Source organism: Dipodomys merriami, unplaced genomic scaffold (genome assembly GCF_024711535.1).
Source record: "Dipodomys merriami isolate MVZ:Mamm:240054 unplaced genomic scaffold, mDipMer1.0.p SCAF_1069, whole genome shotgun sequence".
Taxonomy (NCBI): domain Eukaryota; kingdom Metazoa; phylum Chordata; class Mammalia; order Rodentia; family Heteromyidae; genus Dipodomys; species Dipodomys merriami.
Genome location: NW_027202348.1, coordinates 192,542 through 220,000, shown reverse-complemented (window position 1 = coordinate 220,000; position 27,459 = coordinate 192,542). Strand labels below are relative to the sequence as shown.

Here is a 27,459-nt window from a genome sequence, read left to right as displayed (position 1 = left end):
TATAGCTTCAGGCTCATTGCTATATATCTCATTACAACTAAATTTTAAGAGATGACCACTAGTTGAGTTTTAGTGTAATATTAAGGAGTATGCCAGCATTAGCTTTATTGATAATCTGAGAAGGCAACTAAAATACTTCTTCCTTTTCTAACTAAGTGACTTTGTAAGGTAGATTTTCTGCATATACTTGAAACAACATAACCCAACAGACAGTATAAAAGCAGATGAGAGAATACAGGTGTCTTTCATTAGGCTAAAGGATGAAGAGATTTATTAAAGATGTAAAACAATGGGACTATTCTGCTGAAATTTTACCTTTTTTGGAAAATACAGTTTTTTTTCAATAAGCGTATATTAATAAGTAGTGTTTCTTTTCTTTCTTTTTTTTTCTTTTTGGTGAGTTGTGTGGAGTAAACTTTGGGTTTGGGTGCTGACCCTCAGCTCTTTAGCTCAGTGCTAGTATCCTACCACTTGAGCCACAGCACCACTTACAACTTTTTCTGCTTATGTGGTGCTCAGTAATTGAACTCAAGGCCTCATGCATACAAGACACTCTACCACTGAGCCACCTTCCCATCCCCAGTGTTTTTGTTCTTAAGTTTACAAAACTACCATAAGCACTTGAGTTCTAAATTTTCTTTTGTTTGGGTTGTGAAACTAGGACTCAATACCTGATGCTTTGCTCATTAGCTGAGTTCTACTTTTTAACATATCTGTCTGTTTCTCTCGTGTGTGTGTGCATGCATATGCGAATGCATGTGTATCCCCTATTTTTTATTTAATTTATTTAGTTTTGTGCCAGTCCTGGGGCTTGAATTCAGCACTTAGGCATTGATCCTGAGCTGTAGTCTACCACTTGAGTTATAGTTGTACTTCTGGGTTTTTTTTGTTTTGTTTTGTTTTGTTTTCTGAGTAGTTTATTGGAGATAAGAATCTCATTGACTTTCCTGCTCCAGCTAGCTTTTAATAGCAATCTATAGATCTCAGTCTCCTGAGTGTGTAGCTAGGATTACTGGTGAGAGCCAACAGTTCCTGGCTCTACTAACATTTTTTTTTGCCGGTTGTGGGGCCTAAACTCTGGGTCTGGGCACTGTCCCTCAGCTCTTCAGCTCAAGGCTAGTGCTCTATCACTGGAGCCACAGTGCCACCTCTGGCTTTTTCTACTTATGTGGTGCCGAGGAATCGAACCCAGGACCTCATGTATGCAAGGCAAGCACTCTACCACTGAGCCACCTTACCTTTTTAATTAGCTCTTTGGGAGCTCTCAAAATTTAAGAGTATTAAGAGGTCCTGAGACTAGCATGTTTGAGAGCTGCCAGATGAAAATTTTCCAAATATTAGTGCTTTGAAAGATGGCTCTCTGTTTACTTCTTTGAACTGTCAGTGTGCTTGCCACTGATATCTCTAAACCTCATTTGATTTTTTTCTTTCTTTTTTTTTTTTTTTTTTTTTTTGTCGGTCGTGGGGCTTGAACTCTGGGCCTGGGCACTGTCCCTCAGCTCTTCAGCTCAAGGCGAGCGCTCTACCACTTGAGCTACAGCGCCACTTCCGGTTTTCTAGTAGTTTATTGGAGATAAGAGTCTCACGGACTTTCCTGACTGGGCTGGCTTTGAACCGCGATCCTCAGATCTCAGCCTCCTGAGTAGCTAGGATTACAGGCTTGAGCCACCAGCGCCCGGCTTTGATTTTTTTCTATTTCTCATCAACTGTAAAATAACTAGTCTTCAAGTTTTCTACAAAGCGAATATTTCTCAGTGAGAAACTTTTGTTACTCCTTTAGTATGGATTTTATGCAGACTGGGACATTTTCTTTTTTGTTTGTTGTCTTCAGCATCGTGTTTAAGAAGTCAGACTAGACAATTGTATAACATCTTACTAATAAATGATTCCTTAGTCTATGTAAAAGCTTGATTCCTGATTAGAAAATTTTTTCTGACCAGGTACTGGTGGCTCACACCTGTAAACCTAGATACTCAGGAAACTGAGACCCCGGATCTGGGTTTAAAGCCAGCTCACCAGCAAAGTCTGTGAGACTCTGATCCCCAGGTATCGACCAAAAGCCCAAAGTGGAGCTGTAGCTCAAGTGATAGATTGTTAGATTTGAGCTGAAGAAGCTCAGGGACAGCACCCACGCCCTGAGTTCATGCCCTAGGACTTGCACAAAAAAAGAAAAAAAGATTTTTTGAACATAAGTTCTTAATGTTTTTCTGAAGTATTGAGATGGCAGTTAAGTATGATGGGCTTTGGAGTTATCCACTGAGTCAAAATGAAGATCTGTCTTTTACTAAAGCCATGTGACCTGCGATCCTGAGCTCTTTTCTCATCTGTAAGGTAACCCAATCTAATTCCTTACAGGTTGTTAAAATAAGTACTAAATTAAATACTTTATTCAGAGGCTGGGAAGGTGTCTCAGTGGTAGAGTGCTTGCCTTGCATGCATGAGGCCTTGGGTTCAATTCCTCAGTACCACATAAGCAGAAAAAGCCAGAAGTGGTGCTGTGGCTCAAGTGGTAGAGCACTAGCCTTGAGCTGAAGAGCTGAAGAGCTGAGAGACAGTGCCCAGGCCCAGAGTTCAGACCCCAAGACTGGCAAAAACAAAACAAAACAAAACAAAAATGAAATAATGTATTCAATAAGTGGCATAATAGTCATAAGCAAGAGATGGTAATTATTTTAATGATTCCAAAGATATAATAGATTAAAAAATCTGCTTTTTAGAAGTCTTAACTTAGGAAACACATAAAGCCATTGTGATGTGTTTAGATAGTTGCATTCTTTCTAATTAGTCCTCAATATGACAGTTGTGTTATTTATAAACTTTTTTCTGCAATTAACTGCATTTGTTCATGTAATCAGCATCTGTTTGGTGTAGGAATGGGAATCTTGAACTTTAAATACCATTCAGAGGACTCTGAGGGATTTTCTAAACAGTTGGATTTTTGTCTAATATGTTCACCAGAAATGACTCTGAAAAGAGACTCCTGCCCAACTCCTCTCACTCTTTGCCAGCCCTCCTCAGTGATATTTGTTGAATTCAGCAGTGATGTTGGCATTTAATGATATCTCAATGAAGTACTGAAAAAATGGAAGTAGCTGACGGGGATAAAGGTAGGAACCTGCTGTTGTGGTAGTGTTGGTCATCTTTTTCTATCAGCATTCTTGGTCCTTGCCATCCCTTTGCCTAAGAATATGTCTTCCGATTTTGGGAGAGTCCTGCCTTTCTCCAAAGTCCCTCCAAAGCCCACACTTTATTCCTTTATTTATTTATTTTGTTATTGTTGTTTTTGGTGCCAGGACCACAGCTTGAACTCAGCTGATGTCTTACTAATCTGAACCACGACATCAGTCTGTCTTTTTCTTGCTAAGTGGAGATAAATCTAAACAGAATTTTCTGCCTGGCTGGCTTTAAACGTCCATCCTCCAGGTCTCAGCCTCCTGAGTAGCTGATTATTGTCGTGAGCCACCAGCACCATCCTACATACTTTCGATGCAACTTCTCCTCATCTCAGTGCCAGTCACCAAGCCTCAGGCAAGTACTCTACCATGGAGTTATACCCCTAGCCTAATACTGGGCCACACTCCTGCCCAATATATACTTAATTCTGTGGAAAGTATTTGGTAGTGATCTTCCACCATTGTTTTCCTTTGTTATGATGGTACTGGGGTTTGAGCTCAGCTCACTCAAACTTAGTAAGCAGACACTCTACCACTGAGCCATGTCTTGGGCCCTGCTTTCCCTTGACTGTTTTCAGGGAGAGTATGGTTTCCTGCCTGGATGCATGCCTGAACTACAATTACCGATTTCAGTCTTCCTGTCATTGTTAGGATCACAGACACTTGCCACTGTGTCCAGCCTCTCTGTTGAGATGGAATCTCCTAAAATTTTCTGCCCAGGCTGGGCTGGAACTGCGATCCTCTTAATTTTGGACTCTCACATTAGTGTAGGAGGATGAGCACATATTAATGTAACAGGCTATGGCTGAGAAGGGATCTCACAAACTGTGCTGCCAAGGCTGACCTCAAATTATAATCCTCCATTCTCAACTTCCCAAATAGCTAGGTTTACAGGCATGAGCCACAGCAGTGACCTGCCTCATTTTGTTCTCAACACTTACCAAAAAAAAGTTATTAACACTCAAACATAATACATTGTATATCTGAACATTGTAAATTAAATGTATATATTGGAATATTATTTACATTCTAAGTATACACTAAATAATTTTTTAGAACAGAATGAGATAAATATAAATGAAAAAAATTCTGCATGCTATTGGATCATTTTGTCAATATTTTGTGATATAGGTATGTCATTATGTTTTTAGATTAATTTCTTGCACCCAGTAGGATTTAGTTGGATGACAACCTACGAGTCAGGTTTTAGATTTTTATTCATATTAGGATATAGTTAAATGTTGCTTAAATGAGTTACGTTGGTAAGGATGGTATTAATGAGATCACCTTCACAATCCATCTTATACTTGGGATTGCTAAGTCATTTTAATTCTTTCTCTTAAATGCCAAGGGAGAGGCACAAATGAGCTATGATACATTCTTCCCACCAATCCCAGGAAATTTGGGGGACAATGGTCAGATAAAGCAGTAACAATTTGCCCTTTAAGCTATAGACTGATGATTAAGAAATATATAGATTCTAAAGGTTAAAACCTTTGGCTGGTCTCAAAGTGAGTGACTGGATAGGATTTAGGTGTGTAAAGAGAGAAGGAATATTTCCTGACAGTATGTTTGGCTGTCTTGATTATAGTTTGCTCTTGACTTACCCATATGTTTGCATGTTTCTTCAGTGAGGTGTTCTGTTTTCCCATCATCAAGATAGCATTTTCCTTAGCACCCTTCCAACATTAATCCTTTCTCCCGCTGATTTAAACATCACCTTGCTCACTTGGATCATGGATTATTCCCTCAATTTTACTTCCTTTTTTGTTCCTAGATTAGTGCTGATCAGTTCTCTACTCAGCCATTAAAATGATCTTCCTTTGATTTAAATTTGATCTTACTTGTCTCTGTTCTAAAATTCATTCAGTGGTTCCTCATCTCTTCGTTAGAAACTTTGAAATCTTACTAGGATGTAAAGGCCTAGTCTTTGCTGGATCCTACTTTGTTGCTTTTTTTCCTTTGTTTACATTAAATGCTGTGATTATACTAAACTTCCTGCTATGCTTTCACCCCCTAATCTTGGCACTCATTTTCTCTGCCTGAAACTCTTCCCATAACTTGAATTCCATTTTTAAAATTCTTTTTCTTTTCTTTTTTTTCTGGTCCTGGGGCTTGAACTCAGGGCCTGGGTTCTGTCCCTGAGCCTCTTTGTGCTGAAGGCTATTGCTCTACCATTTGTGCCACAGGGTCACTTCTGTCTCTTTCTGTTTGTGTGGTACTGAGGAATCAAACCCAGGGCTTCATGCATGCTAGGCAAACACTCTACTACTAAGCCACATTCCCAGCCCTGAATTCCATTTACTTTATACAATATCTGCTTCATACTCTCCATTCATTCTTCTGTAATGTGACGCAAAGAGCATTGAGAGTGGAGGCAAAGGTTTAACTCCTAACCTTTGCTAAGAAATCTTGTGGAAATTCTTGACCTCTTCCAGCCTTCATTATCTTTATTGCCAAAGTGTGATAATGCCCACCTCTCTTATAAGCCCATTAAGAACATCTATCGACATACTATGCACAAAAAAATTCTATAAGCATGTCAGCCAAAGATGTTTGGTGTGGCAACGTGGGTGATGACAACAAGAATGATCCACCCAAGGAAGCATTTAGCTTCACTGCTCAGGTGACCTTCCTGAACCGTCCAGGCCAAATCAGTACTAACTATGCCTCTGTCCTGGATTGTCATTCAGCGTAAATTGCTTGCAAGTTTACTGAGTGGAAAGAGAAACTTGAACAGAGATCTTGTAAGAAGTTGGAAGCTAGTCCTAAATTCCTGAAGTCTAGTGATGCTGTCATGGTTCATATGGTTCCAGCAAGCCTTGTGTATGTGGAGAGCTTCTCTGACTATCCTCCTTTGGGTCATCTTGCTGTTTGTGATAGGAGACAGTTGCTGTGTGTGGCATCAAAGATGTGGACAAGAAGTCTGCTGGAGCTGGCAAGGCCACAAAGTCTGCCCAGAAATCTCAGAAGGCCGAGTGATTATTATTATCCCTAACACTTGTAGCTTCAGCTTAACCAGTGGTGGAAGAAAAGTCTCAGAAATGTTTGTCTTAATTGGACATTTAAGTTTAATAGTGAAAGAATGGATAATGATAACAATGCATCATAAAAACTTGAGAAGGAAAGGAAAAAATTCTATAAGCACTCATATTCCATGCTCATTAAATTGTTATGCATACTTCTGCTGCCTTCACTCCTCTTCCTTCTCACCTTTCTTGTGATCCTCAGCAGTTTTTCTGGAATGTTTTTCATGTAAAACTTTGTTTTTTTCAGGGGATGAAGATTTTTCTGAAGAGATAACAGAGATGTTTTTCCCAACACATCTCCTGCAAACCAGACAAACTGGCCAGGGTAAGTTATTACTTCTTGGTGATTGTGATTCATTTATTTGTGACACTTCAGTGAATAAAAACTGAGATAGTAACCATTTACAATATGGAAGTAAGAGCAAAAGCCTTGCTCTTTGTTGGTGACTTGTGAGCTATGTTCATATCCAAGGTCAGAGTGGGCAGAGAGGTTCTATATCCAGAGAAATATTTAATACAACATATATTCCATTGCCTGCTCATGCACAGGACATGGGATGCTTTTTCCTTTTATACCTATCTTTCCCAGGCTCAGGAGACATTCTGTAAACCAGTAAGCCCCAGGCACACAATGCTCTCTGGACAGAGGGAACTGATATAATCAAGATGTCCTGTGTGCTCCTAAGTCCTAGGGTAAGGACCCTAATAATTGATCTTTTTGGTTGTTGTTGTTATTAGAAAATAAATTTTGTTATGGAATGTCTTGGGTAGAAGAAAGACATTCCTCAAGCAACAAAGTAGCAGAAAGTTCCAGGCCAGCCTGTGCTAGCAGGGTTTGACCTCAAAAAGAAAAAAAAAACATAAAGAAATACATGTTTAAAATCTACTGAATGTAAGAAAGAAAGAGTACGGTTTCCTGTGAGTATATAATGTCAGAGAGTTTCCTGGAAACAGTAGCCTCTAAAATGGGATGATTGTTTTTCTTTATAGGGAAATAGTAATAACATTTATTATTATAACCACAATTCAGTGACATTCAGTACATTTCCAGTATTGTAGAACCATCACCTTTATCTTATCCCAAACATATCCATCACCCTTGACAAAAATTTTGGGCCATTAAACCATTCATGCCTCTTGCCTTCCCTCAACCCACAGTAGCCCTGAGTTATTTTCTGTGTCTGTGAACCTTCTTACTCTTGGTACTTTATTGTTGTAGTCTGAATGTTTGGATTTCCATAATTTTTCATATGGTAACACTTGATCTTTTATTCTTATCCCCTAATGTTTGCTTTCTCCATGAAACCCTCTCAGAACACTCCTCGGGAACTCATCTTCTGCAGTTCAAGTGCATCTCTTCACTATTCAATCTAGTATTGTTTAAAAATGGTCAAATTCAGAAATGGACCTTTTCCTAGCAAATATTGACATGCCAAAACTAAACCAAGATGAGTTAAACCAGCTTAACAGGCCCATATCAAGCATTGAAATAGAAACAGCAATAAGAGACCTCCCAGCTAAGAAAAGTCCAGGACCAGATGGCTTTACAGCGGAATTTTACAAGGCCTTCAAAGCAGAGCTCACACCAATACTCCTCCAACTCTTCAATGAAATTGAAAGAGAAAGCTCACTACCGAACACATTCTATGAAGCCATCATAACCCTCATCCCAAAACCAGGCAGGGACTCATCAAAGAAAGAGAACTACAGACCCATTTCTTTGATGAACATTGATGCAAAACTTCTCAACAAAATTTTGGCCAATCGACTTCAACAATTCATCCAAAAAATCATACACCATGATCAAACAGGATTCATTATACGCAAATCAATTAATATTATTCATCACATCAACAGGAGCAAGAATAAGAACCACATGGTTATCTCAATAGATGCAGAAAAAGCATTTGACAAGATCCAACACCCCTTTATGATGAAGGTTCTGGAAAAATTAGGAATCCATGGAACATTCCTCAATACAATAAAGGCTGTATATGACAAACCTACAGCCAGCATTATACTCAATGGTGAAAAACTAAAGCCATTTCCTCTTAACTCAGGAACAAGACAAGGATGCCCACTCTCTCCACTTCTCTTCAATCTAGTATTAGAATGCCTAGCTACAGCAATAAGACAAGATGCAGACATAAAGGGGATCCAAATAGGGAAAGAAGAAATAAAACTCTGCCTCTTTGCAGATGACATGATCTTGTATTTAAAGAATCCCATAGACTCCACTCCCAAATTACTCAAGCTGATTCAAAACTTTGGCAAAGTAGCAGGTTATAAAATTAAACCCCAAAAATCAATGGCTTTTCTATATGCCAACAATGAGAAAAGTGTGGCTGAAATTAGGAAAGCAACTCCATTTGTAATAGCCCCACAAAAAATAAAATACCTAGGAATTAACTTAACCAAAGAAGTGAAGGACCTCTATGATGAAAACTTTAAAATCTTGAGAAAGGAAATCAACACAGAACTTAAAAAATGGCAAAACCTCCCATGCTCCTGGATTGGCAAGATTAACATCGTGAAAATGGCAATACTTCCCAAGGCTATCTACAAATTCAACGCGATACCTATCAAAATTCCACCCTCATTCTTCAAGGAAATAGAGGAGGCAATCCAAAAATTCATATGGAACAATAAAAGACCCCGAATAGCAAAAACGCTCCTCAACGGAAAGAACACTACTGGAGGAATATCAATACCAAATTTCAAACTCTACTATAAAGCCATAGTAATCAAAACAGCTTGGTATTGGCATAAGAACAGACCTCAGGACCAATGGAATAGAATTGAAAACCCAGAAATGAACCTACAGACCTATAGCCATCTAATCTTCGATTAGGAAGCTGAAACAATAGAATGGAAGAAAGACAGCCTCTTCAGTAAATGGTGCTGGCAAAATTGGTTAACTACATGTAGAAAACTAAAGCTAGATCCTTATATATCACCCTGCACCAGAATCAACTCCAAATGGATCAAAGACCTTGAACTCAAAGCAGACACTCTGAAAACATTACAGGATGGAATAGGAGAAACCCTAGGTCTCCTTGGCTCAGGTCGAAATTTTCTGAATAGAGACCCGGAAGCACAACAAATCAAAGAAAGGTTGGACAAATGGGATTGCATAAGATTGCAGAGCTTCTGCAGGGCAAATGACATAGCTGGCAAGATCAATAGAAAGCCCACCGATTGGGAGAAGATCTTTACTAGCCATACAACGGACAAGGGTCTCATATCTAAAATATACTTGGAACTCAAAAAATTAAACCACCCAACAACAAATCCTCAAAGAAACAACTGCCCAATAAATAAGTGGGCGAAAGACTTAAAGAGAAGCTTCTCTGAAGAAGAAAGAAGGATGGCCAATAGACACATGAAGAAATGTTCAACATCCCTAGCCATAAAAGAAATGCAAATCAAAACAACATTGAGATATCACCTCACTCCAGTTAGAACAGCAAAAATCAAGAACTCTAACAACAACAGATGCTGGAGGGGATGTGGACAGAAAGGAACCTTACTTCATTGTTGGTGGGAATGTAAACTTGTTCAACCACTTTGGAAAGCAGTATGGAGGTTCCTCAAAAGACTTCACATAGATCTCCCCTATGATCCAGCAATCCCACTTTTGGGCTTTTACCCAAATGTTTACAAACAAGACCACACTAAAGCTACCAGCACAACTATGTTTATTGCAGCATTATTTACCATAGCTAAGATATGGAACCAACCCAGATGCCCCTCAGTAGATGAATGGATCAAGAAAATGTGGTATATATACACAATGGAATTCTATGCCTCCATCAGAAAGAATGACATTTCCCCATTTGTTAGGAAATGGAAAGGTTTGGAAAAAATTATATTAAGTGAAGTAAGCCAGGCCCAAAGAAGCATAGGTCCCATGGTTTCCCTTATTTGCAATATCTAGTATAGGTATGAGTCAAGCGGAAAAGGTCAGATAATGTGATGTTAGGAAAATGAACCCTTAAATATGTATTTTAATGTTTTCGTTTCTTTCATGCATGTGTTTCTAATGCATTTACAAGATTATTTCTTTGTTGCTTTGTATGTCCCTCCCCCACAGTGTAACCCCCGCTTTCACTATATTTGATGTCAGTATAACATGTGGAGGAGATGGGGACAAACAAGTCGTTTAAGGATTCAGGTGGACCTGTTGCAACAATGAGAAGTACAAAATGTCATGTCAAAACCAGCTTTACAATGTCGGTGTGGGGGGGGAGGGGGGTATAATTGGGTGGGGGGAGGGGGGAGGCGGGGAAGGGAAGTGAAGGGTAAACAAAGGAGGAGGCTGCAATGCTTGGTAAGAAATGTATGCATTATCCTGCCCATGTAATTGTAGCCCCTCTGTACAGTATGTTCCCAAATAAAATAAAATACAATTTTAAAAAAATGGTCAAATTTAAGAAAAGTCATAAAAAGAATATAAACAGTATTTATGTGCTTTTTATGATTATTCACTATAGTTAACATTTTCCTTCATTCGCTTAATCACTTATTTGTGTGTATGTTCTCTTTGTGGACATACATTTGAGATTAACTTGTATATATCATAGTCCTCTATTCCTACATATTTTAATCTTGCTCTCCTCAGGATAAAAATGTCCCATTATTACATAGCCACAGTAGTTACCGGCTTCAGTAAATTAATCACAATGCCATACTTTGCTTAATCTTTGTCTATATTTCAGTCTTGACAATTGGCTCAATTCTGTCCCTGTCATTTTTTTCTCCAGTACTAATACCAGTACATGATCATGAATTATATATAGTTGTGTATACTTGATCTCCTATAGTCTATAATAATTCTCTGCTTTTCCTTTATAACATTACTATTTTTAACAACACAAGCACCTGCTTCCATTTAGTAGCTAGGATGAGAGGTATGAGTGACTGCTGACTAGCAAATGTAGAGTTCTTGAGGGTTAAATTGTGTTATTTGTTTTTGTTTTTGTTTTTGTTTTTTACAAAGTATGAGGCTCATTGTAAAAAATGCTCAGTGTTGTTGACCCCATATAAACTAGCTTATTATCCCAAATATACATGTAGATGTTCAATAAGCAGATATGTCTCTATATTTTTATTCTAGGTAATTTGCTAGGTGCTAGGGAAGTAATGATGAGAATGACATAGAAAAATCACAAGAATAAAAGAAATCATGTTAATAAATATTTTTGAGGTCAATAATTCTCAATGTGGTCCCTATGTGGCAATTCTCGGAAGGCAGTTTTCAAATAATTGAAATTTTTGGCATAGAGATACAGGGTATAGCAGGGGCATTGGCCTGGTTGTCTGCAAACTAAGGGTGTAGGGAAAAGTGCACTGGAGCATGTGGTTCTGGGAATAATTTTTTAATATTTTTGTTTACATTTTTTACCTTTTTTTCTCCAGGCTAGCAGGCTTCATACCTTGAGCCACAGCTTAATTACTCACTTTCTTTTTTCTTTGTTCATTTTTGCTGACCTTGGGGCTTGAACTCTTCTGCCTGGGCCCTGTCCCTGAGCTTCTTTTGCTCAAGGCTAACACTCTACCACTTCAGCCACAGCACCACTTCCAGCTTTTTCTGAGTAGTCTATTATGTTTCTCGGACTTTCCTTCCTTGCATCAAACTGTGATCCACAGAACTCAGCCTCCTGAGTATGAGTAGCTAGGATTACTGGTGTGACCCTTTGGCACCTGGCTAGGTTTTTCTTATGTTTTGGTTCTGGACCTAGGGCTTGAACACAGGGCCTGGTCAGTGTTGTTTAGTTTTTGTTTTTGATTTAAAGCTGATAGTCTATTTGAGCCAAAGATCATTTTCTGCCTTTTTGTTGTTGTTTTTATTCTTTGTGTTAATCCCAGGGCTTCAAAGTGGCCTGGCCAGTCTCCAGTGTCCATGCTTTCTCCCCCTCCGCCCCCCCCCCCCCCAAATTAGCAGGCACTACATCTTTAGCCAGTGCACAACTCTTCCTTTTTATTTTTGGTGGTTGTTTTTATTTCTTTGTATTTGGCTTTTATTTATTTATTTATTTTGGCTGGTCATGGGGCTTGAACTCTGGGCCTGGGTGCTATCCCTCAGCACTTCAGCTCCTGGTCCTCTACCATTTGAGCCACAACACCACTTGCAGCTTTTTTTTCTGCTTATGTGATGTTGAGAAGTCGAACCAGGGCCTCATGCATCCAAAGCAAGCAAGCACTCTACCACTGAGCCACCTTCCCAGCCCTGGTTTTCAGTTTTTTATGGTGATACTAGGGCTTGACCTGCCAGTCTTCTTGAGGTGTTGGGCTTTTTCCCCCCTCTAGGATGGAAGTTTTACAATTTGAGCCATAGCTCATCTTTTTTTTTGTTGTTGTTAATATTGTAAGGTCTGCTCCTGGATGGCGAGCAGACTCCACACTCCTCACAGCAAAGTCTCCACCCAGTAACTGCGTTACCTAGGCAACTGGGACACCTGGAAGAAGTCACATTTGCATCCACTGAGGTCATATCTGAATTTGATGTGTCCACACCTTTCTCTGCCCGTACCCTAGATAAGGCCTAGCCCAGGCCCAGACACTCTCTCTCTGCTCTCTCTCTGCTCTCTCTGCTCTTTTCTAGCTCTTTCCTCTCTCTTTCCTCTCTTTCCCAGCTCTCTCTCATTCCAAGGCCTTTCCCAGCCATGTGGAGTGCCAACCTTGCCTGGTCCCAGCAGGTCTACTGAATAAAACTACCCCTTACCTGAATAGCATGTGCATGGTGCTGTTCTTACTTGGCTATCTCTTTTTTTCAAACCTAACAAGTGAGATAAGTGTCCTATGGCTCTAACTACTCAGGAGGCTGAGATCTGAGGACCTCAGTTGGAAGCCAGCCCAGACAGAAAAGTCCTTGTGAGACTCTTATGTCCAATTAACCACTCAAAACCCAGAAGTGGCGCTATGGCACAAATGGTAGAGCACAAGGCTTGAGTACAAGAGGCTCAGGGACAGCACACAAGTCCTGAGTTCAAGCCCCACAACTGTCAAAAAAGACAGAAAGGAAAAAAGAACTACAGGAATCCAAGATGACTATCCAGACAGCTTGGTATTGGCATAAGAACAGACATCAGGACCAATGGAATAGAATTGAAATCCCAGAAATGAACCTACAGACCTATAGCCATCTAATCTTCGATAAGGGAGCTAAAACAATAGAATGGAAGAACGACAGCCTCTTCAGTAAATGGTGCTGGTAAAATTGGTTAACTACTTGTAGAAAACTAAAGCTAGATCCTTATATATCACCTTGCACCAGAATCAACTCCAAATGGATCAAAGACCTCGAAGTCAAAGCAGACACTTTGAAAACATTACAGGATGGAATAGGAGAAACCCTAGGTCTCCTCGGCTCAGGCCGAAATTTTCTGAATAGAGACCCGGAAACACAACAAATCAAAGAAAGGTGGGACAAATGGGATTGCATGAAGTTGCAGAGCTTTTGCATGGCAAAGGACATAGCTAGCAAGATCAATAGAAAGCCCACTAATTGGGAGAAGATCTTCACTAGCCATACAACAGACAAGGGTCTCATATCTAAAATATACTTGGAACTCAAAAAATTAAATCCCCCAACAACAAATCTGCAAAGAAAAACCTGCCCAATAAACAAGTAGGCTAAAGACTTAAAGAGAAACTTCTCTGAAGAAGAAAGAAGGATGGCCAATAGACACATGAAGAAATACTCAGCCTCTCTAGCCATAAAAGAAATGCAAATCAAAACAACATTGAGATACCACCTCACTCCAGTTAGAATGGCAAAAATCAAGAACTCTAACAACAACAGATGCTGGAGGGGATGTGGACAGAAGGGAACCTTACTTCATTGTTGGTGGGAATGTAAACTTGTTCAACCACTTTGGAAAGCAGTATGGAGGTTCCTCAAAAGACTTCAAATAGAGCTCCCCTATGACCCAGCAATCCCATTTTTGGGCATTTACCCAAATGTTTACAAACAAGACCACACTAACGCCAACAGCACAACTATGTTTATTGCAGCATTATTTACCATAGCTAAGATATGCAACCAAGCCAGATGCCCCTCAGTAAATGAATGGATCAAGAAAATGTGGTATATATACACAATGGAATTCTATGCCTCCATCAGAAAGATGACATTGCCCCATTTGTTAGGAAATGGAAAAACGTGGAAAACATTATATTAAGTGAAGTAAGCCAGGCCAAAAGAAACATAGGTCCCATGGTTTCCCTTATTTGCAATATCTAGTATATGTATGAGTCAAGCGGAAAAGGTCAGATAATGTGATGTTATGAAAATGAATCCTTAGATATGTATTTTAATGTTTTTTTCCTTTCATGCATTTGTTTCTAACGCATTTGTAAGATTATCTCTTTGTAGCTTTGTATGTCCCTCCCCCACAGTATAACCCTGCTTTCACTATATTTGATGTCATTATAACTTGTGTAGGAGATGGGGAAAAACAAGTCGTTTAAGGATACAGGTAGACCTGTTGCAACAATGAGAAGTACAAGTTGTCATGTCGAAAACGAGCTTTACAATGTTGGTGGGGGGGAAAGCCGGGAGGATTGGGTGGGCGGTTGGGGGGGGAGGCTGGGAAGGGATGTGTAGTGTAAACAAAGGAGGAGGCTGCAATGCTTGATAAGAAATGTACGCATTAACCTGCCCATGTAATTGTAACACCTCTGTACAGTGTGTTCAGAAAAAAAATAAATAAAAGAAAATAAAGAAAGAAAGAAAAAAAAAAAAAGAAAGTTGAGAGCCAAGGTTCAAAGCCATCCTAGGCATGAAAATCAATGAGACGTTTTTCACCAATTAACCAGCAACAGGTAGGAAGCAGTAGAGCTCTAGCCTTGAGTAAAACTCAAGTTTTAGCCCAGGAGTAGCATAAATGAAAAGAATTCTCATTTACTTTCCTGCCCAGGCTGGATTCAAACCACAAATGCTCAGATTTCAGCTATTTGAGGAGGTAGGATTATAGGTGTGAACCATATTTTTAAAATCTTGAATTGGCTCTAATATTTTTGTCCTTCTTTTCACTTAATTTATTATTCTTTTTCTCTTTTTCGTAAGTTTGGGTCATCTAGCTTATTATTAGGGCTGGCCACTCTTTCTGAGGTTTTTGTTTTGAAGTTTTTTTTGTGGATTTTTGTCCCAACCTGCAGGACGTCAACGAGGGCGATGAACCTAAACGAGAAGGAATGAAGGGACAAGAGACATGAAGAATGACAGCAAGACAGGGATTCTGATCAAGCTGCAAATTTTTATTTTTCACACAGGGGTATTTATATGCTTGGAATAAGGAAGCTTTTAAATTGGCCATTAAGGAAGCTTTTTCATTGGCCATAGCAGCTGCAGGATGTTTGCATAGGGCAGGGTGAAAGGGTGGTCATTAGCAGCTGCAGGATATTTGCATAAGGCAGGATGAAAGCGTCGGATTTCTGAGAGTGGTTCTGTAAACTCAGCCACAAGATGTTCTGGTGAGATAGTCAAGCCTATCTTCATGTTGAGAGACTCCTTTTGGCTCCCAACAGATTTTTTTTTTTTTTTTTGAGCTTGTTATAGTACTTGAACTCCAGGCCTGGTCATTATTCCTAATTTTTTCTCAAGACTAGTAGGCTTCCCACCTCAAGACAGTTCAAATTGTGGCTCTTTTTGTATTTTTCTTTCTTTCTGCATTTATTTTAGGTGATGCTCTTATGGCTTGTACTCAGGACTTGGGCATTTTTGCCGAGTTTTTGTTGTTGCTGTATTTTTTTTTTTTTCTTCATTGCTGGTCCTAGGGCTTGAACATAGGGCCTTAACTTTTGCTAGTCATAAAATCAGGGCAGAGCCACTGTGTCTGAGGTTTTTCCCTTTTCTTTCTCAAGACTAGCAGTCTCTATGGCTTGAGCCACAGATAAAGTTCTGGCTTTATTTATTTATTTATTTTCATTTTTGTTGCTAGGGCTTCAACTCATGACATGAGTTGAAGTCAGGGCAGGGTCACTGTGAATGAAGAATTTTTTGTATTGTTTGTTCTCAAGGCTAGCATACTTTAACAGCTTGAGCAACAGCTGCATGAATGGCTTTGTTTATGTAATGTTCTCTACCACCCCCACCAGGCAAAAGTTGTAAAGTTCATTTTTTGAAATAATTTCTTGTACATCTCATTGTTGCAATCGGTCTAGCTGTATCCCTATTTAAACAATTTGTTTTTTTCCCTTCACCTTCACAAATTACGCCAACATCAAATACAGTGAAAATGGGATCAAATACAGTGAAAATGGGGGAGTTATTTATTTATTTGGTTCTGATCCTAGGGCTGGAACACAGGGAGTGGTGACTGTTCCTAAACCTGAAATCAGGGCAAGGTCACTGTGCTGGAGTCTCTCCCATGTCCTGAGCAAGGCTGGCAGGCTCTAAAACTTAAGCCACATTTCAACATCTGGCTTTGTAAAACAAATTTGGTGATTCATAAGGGATAAGTTTCTTATGGAGGAGCTGGGAAGTGGCTCAGTGGTAAAGTGCTTGCCTTGAGCTGAAGAGCTAAGGGACACCATCCAGAGCTGGAGTTCAGGCCCCACAACCCATAAAACAGAAAAAAGAAAAGAAAAAAAAAGCTGAGTGCCAGTGGCTTACGCCTGTAAGCCACTACTCCGGAGGGTGAGATCTGAGGATTGCAGTTCAAAGCCAGACTGGGAAGGAAAGTCCATGAGACAATTATCTCCACTAAATCACCAGAAAACCAGAAGTGGCCCTGTGGCTCAAGTGGTAGAGCACTAGCCTTGAGCTGAAGAGCTTAGGGACAGTGTGCAGGCCAAGTTCAAGCCCCATGACCAACCCCAAAAAAAGAAAGATTCTCATGGGAAGACAGGGACATTAGCCAGGCTCTAAAATCAGAGGATAGTGGTTCAAAGCCAGCCAGGGCAGGAAAGTTGTTGAGACTCTCATCTCCAATTAATCACCAAGAGCTTGGAAGTAGAATAGTTCTAGTCTTGTGCAAAACAGCACAAGTTCAGGCCCCAGGACTAGCACACATAAAACCAAGTGTCATGGAGCTTCCTGCCCAGGTTGACTATGAACCACAATCCAAAAATTTCAGCTTCCACAGTAGCTAGGATTATAGGCATGAGCCACTACTTAAAAATATTTCATTGACTTCGCTCTTCTTCTTTTGCCTTCTTATTATATTGTTCATTTCGTGTGTGTGTGTGTGTGTGTGTGTGTGTGTGTGTGTGTGTGTGTGTGTGTGTGTGTGTGTGTGTGTGTGTGTGTGTGTGTGTGTGTGTGTGTGTGTGTGTGTGTGTGTGTCCGTCCTGGTGCTGGTTCTAGACCTTGAACTCTGGAGCCTAGCCACAGTCTCTGAATTTGTTTTTCTTTTATTTTTAATGCTGTTTATAGGCTTTGTATTCAGGGCCTAGTCCCTGTCCCTGAGTCATTCTTTTGTTGCTGGTGGTGGTGGTCCTAGGGCTTGAACATAGGGCCTGGTCACTTCCTGGGTTTGAAACCAGGGCAGGGCCACTGTGTATGAGGGATTTTGTTGTTCATTTTCCCTCAAAGCAAGCAGTCTCTGTGGCTTGAGCCACACAGATCAACTTCTGGCTTCTTTTACTTTTTGGCAGTTCATGGAAGATAAAAAATCTCATAGAAGATAAGAGTACTGTATCAGCACCTGAAATCTGAGGATTGGGGTTGAAAGCCCAGGCAGGTAAGTCCATAAAACTTATCTCCATTTCATCCCCCAAAGAAAGGAAGTGGTAGAATGCTACCTTTAAGAAAAAAAAAATTCTATTTCAAGCCCTGGGTTCAAGACCCACACCTGATACATACTCACAAATTTCTAAGGGACTTTTCTGCCTGGGTTGCCTTGGAACCCAGATCTTCAAGTTCTGTCTTTTGTGTAGCTTGAGCTCCAGGTGTAAACCACCAATTCTCTTGGCTTTTGTGCTCATCTTCCACTCTGATTTTTATTTGTGTATTTGTATTTAATTGATTACTTAGTAGTAGTCCTACCCTATGTATCTGGGCCTGGTCACTGTTATTTTGCTTTTTCATTCAAGGCTGTTGCTTTACCACTTGAACCACAGCTCTACTTCTGGCATTTTTGCTGGTTAGTTGGAGATCAGAGCCTCATGGAATTTCCTGCCCAGGTGGGCTTTTAACCACCATCCTGAGATTTCCTGCTCCTAACTGGCATTACATGTCAGCCACCAAAAAGTGCCTGGCTCACTCAATTTTAATATTTTTTTGTTTGGTCATGGGGCTTGAACTCTGGGCCTGGGTGCTATCCTCAGCTCTTCAGCTCAAGGCTAGTGCTCTACCACTTGAGCCACAGTGCCACTTCCGGCTTTTTTCTTTTTTGCTATATGGTGCTGAGGAATCAAACCCAGGGCCTCATGCATGCAAGGCAAGAGCTCTACCACTGAGCCACCTTCCAAGCCCTCAATTTTAATATTCTTAATAGGCTCTCACAGTCTTTTTATTCACATGATGATGATGATGATGATGATGATGATGATGATGATGATGATGATGATGATATTCATGATGTGCTGGTCATAGGTTTGAAATCAGGGCATGGGTGCTGTCCATTATCTTCCAGTTGAGCCTCAGCTCAAGTCCTGGACTTTTCTTTATTCCTTTTTGCTTCTTTCTTGGTGGTTAATTTGAGAGAATTGTCTCATAAAAAACCTTGGCACTACTCAGGAGGTTGAAATCTGAGGATTGTGGTTTCAAGCCAGTCCTGACAAGAAAATCCAAAACACCCTTTTCTTTTTCTTTTTGTTGTTGTTGTTGTAATGACAAAGGTGAGGTGCAGTGGATTTGCAGTTTCATTAACAGGTAAAAAGGATGTTTGTTTTTGAGCAATAGCCTCCCAAAGTACACTGCCTCCTGACTAGGGATGGTCCACTGATGGTTAGAATGACTTGTCTTCCTTCTATGACCCTATTACCCTGGTAACCGATTGTTTACAAAGATGTGATCCTGACTCCTTAGCAACATGAGAAGGGATAATATCATTCCTAGGTTGGGATGAAAACCAAGTGGATCCCCCCATTTGGTGTGCTGCCTCGCTCTGGGGGGCCAGGATGATAGTGCACCCTTCTGTGAAGAAGGAAAATGACTTGAACAATTCTGTACTCTTTGTTCATTTCTGACAGATGAGGGCTGTAGATATATTCATGGACTCATCTAGGGACAAGCAGGGAATTGTCTAGGATCTCCATTGTGTCTAGGAAGGAAGGGCCTCAGGTTTTGCTGCAGAGAGATGCATCCTACAGTGCAGTTGCAGCAGCCCTGGCTTGCTCCAATGCCAGTGATTTCCCAGATCAGCAATATACCTGGACCCAGGAAATGGCACCTTGTGCAGATGAAATAACTCTCAGGACATCTGTCCTGATGACCACGGAAGCCTATGCCAGTGCAAGCGACGGTGACACAATGCTGCTCATGTGGCTAGGAGTATGGAAGTGGCACTGGTGTGGATTAGAGGTGTTGGGTAGCACACGTGGTGGATGCTTTCTGCTCTGCCCACCACATGACTAAAGGCAATGCTGGATTCTGTCTGAATTTAACTGGGGTCTGGGGGACTGTGGATTTTCTGGGATGCCAAAGCTCCCAGGGGGACATAGGTTGAGCTGGACTAGGTAAAAGGGAGTGAAGGAAACCTCCAGAAAAAAGGAAGTCTTGATTCTCTTTAAAAGTTCCTTTAATGCTTAAATTTTAATCAAAATGGGAAATAAATGGAAAAAGTGATTCTAGATCTCAGTTTCCTGAATAGCTAGCATTACAGGTGTGAGACTAGTACCCAGCTCACTCTTTTGTATCTATTGAGTTTATTAGGTTCTAGACACTGTAGCAAGGAAAAAAAGAAAAGCTTTGTTTTGAAGGTCTATGCCTTTGTGTGTGGGGTTGGGGGAGGGTAGAGAATGTATACACATAAATATGTTTAAATATATGATGGAAAAAATATATTGAGTGATGTGCTAGGGAGGAATGCTAGCAATTTGCAGTGATGTATGAGTTCAGAAAAGCCTCATGTGGTAAATGACTTAGAAGAGATCAAGGCAACTCCTCCAGGCCCCAGAATCAGGTAGAGTCATGAGCTCGAAGTATGAGCACCTACACCTGGGCCCCCTCCCATTTCTGGAGTTCCCTCCATACAACTGACCCCTCCCTCTCTCTGCCCAGACCCACCTGGACTCCCATCTACCTCACTTCCTTTTCCCTCAGATCCTCCTGCTACCAGGATAGTGATGGAGGTCATGTGCTCCCTCTTGGGGGAAATATGGGTCCTCTAATAAACCTTGTAATAATCTTTCTCCTTTGCCTTCCTGCTTCTACATGGTCCCCTTGCATGGATTTTTGTCTAATCCTCTTACATTGGTCGCCCCTGTGGGGATGGGCTCCCCAGTGGGTTTGATCCTCCCTCCACTTCGGAAGGAAGTTCAACCAGCTTCCCTGGGACCTATCCTGAGATCCTATATGCCAGTCACCAGAGGATCACAAAGGTAACTTTCTCCTGACTGAGCGCTCTACCAGCCTATCCAACACTGCTAATTAAATCCCACTCCAGGGTAAGTGACCAGTTTATCTGAGGTCTGGGTTTCTGATTCTGATATCTCAGTGGTAAGGCCACCTGGGCCTCTGTGACTTACCGAGCCCCCCTTCCCCTCATCAGAGCCAAACCTTAGCCAAGTGCCAGGGGCCTACCTTGGCCCAAGGACCCCTCCTCCATGGCCCAAGGAATGCAAATGGACAAACATGAAGACATTCTCCACTGGCAAGGCCACCACCCCCTTTAGGAGCCAACCTGTACTGTGGAGAACACTCTAATATAGACCCGTGGAATCAGGTCCCTTACCATGGGTAGGACACTAAATTTCTTTACATTAAGGTCACCTGGGCCTTGGAGGGCTGCTGAGCCCTTCAATCAAATTTTGCCCCAAATTTAAAACTCCACTTCTGTGAGTGCTTGGGCAGATAGCTCTGGCTCTCTCTCTCTCCCTCTCTCCCTCTCTTCCTCTCTCCCTCTCCCTCTCCCTCTTTCCCTCTCCCTTGTAACTGAAGGTAAAAGTATGGATGAGTTTAAGTTTAAACTCCTCCTCTGTGCCTTTGCAGTTTCCCCTCCTCTGCAGTCTCCCCTGTGAGGCCCTCCCCTATTTTGCGGCCTCCCCCACAAGGCACCCTCATTTCTGTGACCTCCCCACGATGCACCCTCACTTCTGCGGCCTCCCAGTGAGGTACACCCCTTTTTGCAGCCTCTTCTGTGAGGCCCCCTCCCCTGAAGGACATCATCTGTGAGGTCCCCACTGCTCTGCGGGACCCCTCCTCTGCCTTTGTAGTGGGGGTGGAAGCTGAAGCCCCAGTTTTGCCAGAAACAATGCATAAAGCATAAAGTGACTCCATTTAGGGTATCATCTCTTACTCTTTTCCATGGTTTTCCATGGTCAGGACTGACTTTGTCCTGGCCATTGTCTCAACATCCATTGCTGGGATAGCTTGTCCCGGTTGGCATTTACAGTTTGGACTCAAGGCCTGGGCACTGTCCCTGAGTCCTTCTGTTCCAGGCTAATGCTCTACTACTTAGAGTCACAATGCCACTTTCAGCCTTTGGCTGGATAGTCCTGGTTCTGTGCTGATTAGTAGGGAGATGGAGTTTTAGAAGGATTTTTTTTTGTGTGCCCAGGATGGCTTTGAACTTTCTTACAAAAGCTCTTTTTATTTCCAGTTAAAGCAACAAGGAGATCAATGAGATGGAGGTTACCTATAACTTGTTCACAATTGACTAACAATTACTTGTCAGAGATTTTTAAAAGAAAGCCCAGTAGATGCTTTTAACCTGAGACTGATTGGCACTCTATGACCCACTGCCTCTGGGTAGCCTGCTTAAAGTGGCTTATAGACAACATTTAACCTATAACAAATGTACAGGCCTTTTCTTGGGCTACAGCAGCATAGCCTGTTTAACACCCTGGTTTATAAAAGCATTTTCTGTCTGGCAGAGGAATGCCTACCTATGTAGGCCTTTAGACAGATCTCAATAGGAACATAATCTCAGCTCTACAAGCTTTTCAACAGATGAATTTAACCAGCTCAAAAGTTACTGCCAATTAGGACTTTGAGGAGATACAGGGGTTTTGGGATTTACATTCTACAATCTTAGCTTTTATTACCCACTATCACAGATCTCTGGAAAGTTTTGCCCAGTTAGACCAACATGGGTGATAGGCATGTTTACAAACTTATCTTTCCATGACCTTCTGGCTTGATCAATTTTTTGGAGGACCAAGCTCAAGTAACTCAGGACCTGATACCACTTTTGTCATCCAAACATTTGTTTGTAATTGCCTCTGGATGTTTTAACATTGTCAGGGTCCCTGGAGTGCCTTTCTTATGTTGGGATAAATACATCTTTGGCACTTTCCTTGGTCAGTCACTGGACTTGAACTCAGGGTTTGAGTGCTGTCCCTCAGCTCTCCAGCTCAGGACTAGCACTTGGCCACTTTAAACTCCAAAACAACTCAGCTTTGAGCACTCTGTTGGCAGATTAGAGATGACAATCTCACAGAGACTTTAGTCTGCCTGTGCCTGGACTGGCTTCGAACTGCAGATCAATGAGTTTTTTTTTTTGGTTTTTTTTTTTTTTTACAAACAGTCACTTTTACTCCAATTAAAAGCAACAAAGATGGTCATTGGAAGTAGTTTTATAAGCATGGTTTTACTTATTAAATTACATTTGACAAACTTGCCCTATCTTTTACTGTGGGCCTTCTGGCAACTGTTACAAAAAACTTTAAGGGCAAACTAGAATACTTTTACTTTGAAATAAACCTTTAGGAAAAATTTATCTTTTAAACTTGTCTGGGAGGCCAGCCACTCCCTACAACTTCTCAAATTTTTACAAGGGGGATGTCATTTTAAATCCTTTTTGTAAAGTTATTTTAATTTGCATTTAAATGCATCATTGAAACACTGGGCTGTATATTCTTTGCCTGTAGGCTGTCCTGTGGGCAGTGAATATAAAGAGTGGCCATATTTTTTTTCTGCAGTCTTTGTTACCTTTAGGAATTTACCTCCAATTGTAAAATAGTATAGAAATCAATTTCTATCCTTTGCTCATACACCCCGTATGGTCTAACTTCTGGCGATGAACATTTACAGAACCAAATATCTAATGTGTCTTGTGTTTTACCCTTAATTAACAGGCTTTTGGTCATGTGAGATGAAGCAAGGCCAGAGTCTGAGAGAGACTGTGGCATCTCCCAGCATGTATGGACTGTTGCACCTCCTGTTGGTAACCTGCAATATTTCTACATATACTGGTTAGAGACCTGGTTTACACTGGCTTTTGCAGGCTGGTGCCACTGGTTTAGGCAGCTTTGACTGGGCATAGTCACTCTGGTCCCTTGATCTTAATTGAAGTTTATCGGCACACAGGGGAGAAAACAGAGAATGAAACACTTAGCTTTAGTTTACTCGCCATGGTCAGTGTACAATAGTTAACTCTTAGCATAGATGGACATAGGAATGACATAATTCACAGCAAACTTAGTTACCAATTTCATTTACTTTGTAAAGGACATTGTCTTTTTTAAGTCCTTTTCCAAGGTCTTTTAAAACTGCCTGTTTTTTCTTTGGCTTAGTCAGGTCACAAAGTTTTAAAGCAATTTAGATTACTTCACAGCTTCCATTGACAAAGATTTTTAGTAGGCAGAGTAACGTTGAAACCATAATCACTTACATATAGTCAAATAAGACACAGACAGACATGTTTGTGCACAGATTATAGAGCGTGCTTAGATTTTAAAATAGACTTTTAAAGTTTTGAAATTTTAGTGGAACTAATTTTCTAATTATGATGGAACCATGTGGTCAGTTTAAAATACAAAACTTTGCCAACAAGAAACCTAGTGAACAGGAGGCAATAGGAACATACACTTGGCCTAGCATAATGGCACCACAGGACAGGGGAGGAGGAAGGGGTAGTACTAAGCTGAAGTACCAAGATGCCAATTTGGCACATCCACCACTTGCTCAATGCTAGAGAGAAGATTAATACACTTTTGGTAATATCCAAACTTGTTGGCCTTTATTTCAGGGAGTTTAGACTTAAACTCACCCATTTTCTATCTAATGAGTAGAAACAAGCAATTACTGGTTACATTCTTCCAGGGCTTAACCAAAGCGTTTAGCATATGAAATACTTGTGAAAGAGGTTACAAGCAGGTAATTTTGGCAAGAGGCAGAGTTTAAGGGGAGGGGGAGAGAGAGAGAGAGAGCTACTTGCTCAAGCATTCTCAGAAGTGGAGTTTTAAATGTGGGGCCAAATTTAACTGATGGGGACTCAACAGCTCTCCAAGGCCAGGTGGCCTTAATGTAAAGAAATTTAGTGTCCTTCCCATGGTAAGTGACCTGAAGCCATGTGCCTAGAGTAGAGTGTCCTCTGCAGTGCAGGTTGGCTCCTAAATAGGTGGTGGCCCCACCAGTGGAGACTGTCCTTATGTTGGTCCAAGGTGGGTCCTTGGGCCATGGTAGGCCCCTAGTGGCTAATTCCAGCACTTGGCCAAGTTTTTGGTCAGATGGTGAGGGTGGGGCTCAGTTAGCCCAGAAAGGCTCAGGTGGCCTTACCACTGATATTGGAATCAGAAACCCCGACCTCAGACAAACTTGTCACTTACCCTGGAGTGGGAATTAATTAGTGGGGCTGGATGGGCTGGTAGAGCACTCAGTCAGGAGAAAGTTACCTTGATGGTCCTCTGGTGACTGGAGTGAAGGATCTCAGAATAGGTCCCAGGGCAGCTGTTTGAACTCCCTTCTGAAGTGCAGGGGGAGCAAATGCACTGGGGAACCTATCCCAGTATGGAGCCACCAGTGAAAGAGGATCAGACACATCCATCCTATGGGACCATGCAGAGGCAGGCAAGCAAAGGAGAAAGATTATTACGAGGTTTATTAGAGGAGCCATATTTCCCCCAAGAGGGAGCACATGACCTCCATCATCATCCTGGTAGCAGAAGTATCTGAGAGAAAAGGAAGTGAGGTAGATGGGAGTTCAGGTGGGTCTGGGTGGAGAGAGGGAGAGACCAGTTGTATGGAGGGAACTCCAGAAATGGGAGGGGGCCCAGATGAGGGTGGAGCTGAGGACCAAAGGTGAGCGATCTACAAACTGCAGTTCAAAGCCAGTCCAGGCAGAGAAAAATTATCATCTCTAACTAGCCAGCAGAGTGCCAAAAAAGCGGGCAGAGTTGCTTTGGAATCCGAAGTGGCAAAGTGCAATCCTTGCACTGGAGAGCTGAAAAACAGCACTCAGGCACTAAGTTCAAGTCCAGTGACCAAGGGAAATGTCAAGGTTGCGTTTACCCTAACATAGAAAGAGGCACTCCTGGGACTTTGGCAATAATGTTTGGCTCTTCTAAAATTGATCAGAGCTGGAGGTCATGGCAAGCTACTTTATAAGCATGCATAACTGGGCAAGAACTTGTCAACCATTTGTAATAGTTGGCTGTAAAAGGCTGAGGTTGTGAATTGTGGGGAATAGCTTAAATCCAAACTGCTCTGTATGTGCTTAAAACCCTAATTGGCAGTAAATTCTGGGCTGACACTAACCAAATAAATTTGTTTAAGAATAAAATATGAAATTGTTAGGACCAGATCAAAAGTAAACAGATAGGGTATTAATCAGAACAAGGAAGGAGAAAATTCAAATTTAACTGAGACAAATAAGTCCCAGGTAAGCAGAGAAACATTGGTATAAACACCAAAATAAAACAAAATTGTGGTCTGATAATTACTAAAAAGATCATTTATATCAGGATTTAGACCAAATGTTAAATTTTCAAAGATAAGGGCTTAAGTAGAGAGTTAAGCACCAGGAGCTACACTAAACATCTGTATTCCAAAGGATGGCCTGCCTGTCCCACCTAGGCTATTTGAGGAGCTAAACAATGCTTTCGCCCATTTGGGGAGGTAATGTTTTCCTAGGATTTCAAGGTAAGACTTGTCCCACCTCCAGGCCTTGAAGCTGGGTGCAATGCCCCCATCTCCAGCCTAGATACCAGGATGTCTACAGGCAGTTGTGTGGACTCAACCACCCTATTTGCCTTGATGCAATTTGTAATCACTAACTGTTCGATCTGCTTTTATAACTTGTTTGTCAATTACAAAACTGCCACTGAACACCTACAAGTGGAACTTCTTATGGATCTTACCTTTAAACATCCTAGACTATTTAAATCTTTTACAAACCAAAGTACTAAACAGGCTATGCTGCTATAGCCGCCCCCCAAAGGGTCCATACAGTTATGAAAAGTTAAAAAATTATGCCTAAACTCTAGTTTGGAATAAAATGTAATTAGTAAAAAGTTGTCACCTTGACAAACTACCCCACACCATATTCTAAAAGCCAGTGTACAATCAGAAAAATATTAGGGGAGTTTACTAAAGTTAGTCCCTAGGTAAAACTTCTTTAATGAACCTGTGTAGACTAATGCCAACTGTTTACAAACCCATAAAACATTTAAGCTTCAATTATTAAAAAAACAAAAAAGGGGAATCCCCAAGGGAAACTTTTGCCTTAACCTTATTTACTCTAAATTTTTAAAATTTCACTCAAAGTGATCCTTTCACTAAAGCTGAAAAGCATTTTATCCCTCTAGCACCACCTCACTATCTATTCCCATATGGTTTAAAAAATTTAATCAATGAAGACTAAGACTAATGCCCCATAAGGGAAAACAGTGTTTCTATCATTCCAGATGGATCCACTGGCAACATCTGGGTCCCTTTTTGACTCATCCGACCTCCAGAGAAGCAAAAACAACACAACACAACCCTGAGGAAGAAGATCTAGTAAGCAGCTTTGCAGACCTAAGGTTGAAGTCCGGAGGAAGCCATCATTCTTATCTTAAGAAAACCAGCTTGACCCCAGCAACATGGGGTCAGAATAAGGTGTTGACACAAGACCGAAGCCACCCTGGTCAGTACAAAAACCCCTAGAATACCTGAATATCTGTTTTGGCCATGATTGCACTGCTTGTGAATACTTCTGCAGTGAGTAGTGAACATGCATATTGGGCCTATGTCACTCACCGACCATTGTTAAAATTAGTGGATTAGCTAGACCAAGGTCCGGTGGCGTATACAAATGACAGCATGTATTTTCCTCCACCATGGGATCATGCAGACCCTACTCATCCAGGTGAGGAAGGCATACCTTATATTATTTCCTTAGGATTTGAGTCTTTACCACTGTGTTTAGGGACATCACCTTGCTTAC

At 41.1% G+C, this 27,459-nt stretch overlaps 1 protein-coding gene across 28 annotated transcripts in view; it reads left to right on the top strand.

The window, feature by feature from the left end:
* Positions 1-27,459, top strand: part of LOC138814832 (endogenous retrovirus group K member 18 Env polyprotein-like) — a 262,321-nt gene that overhangs the window by 50,680 nt on the left and 184,182 nt on the right. For 7 of the 28 annotated variants that reach the window (XM_070003946.1, XM_070003972.1, XM_070003910.1 and 4 more), the window contains 6 exons: positions 2,959-3,107; positions 6,450-6,527; positions 15,365-15,480; positions 17,804-17,889; positions 23,390-23,474; positions 26,939-27,159. The exons of 3 other annotated variants lie outside the window; for them this stretch is intronic. In XM_070003946.1, the coding sequence (XP_069860047.1) occupies positions 23,407-23,474; positions 26,939-27,159 (289 nt within the window). In that variant the 5' untranslated portion in view covers positions 2,959-3,107; positions 6,450-6,527; positions 15,365-15,480; positions 17,804-17,889; positions 23,390-23,406. Of the gene's footprint in view, positions 1-1,681; positions 2,332-2,958; positions 3,108-3,293; positions 3,355-3,423; positions 3,529-6,449; positions 6,528-6,791; positions 6,896-15,364; positions 15,481-17,803; positions 17,890-20,595; positions 20,693-23,389; positions 23,479-26,938; positions 27,382-27,459 lie in introns of those variants that run through there. 18 more of the 28 variants (XM_070004013.1, XM_070004006.1, XM_070003989.1 and 15 more) reach the window with 13 other exon arrangements.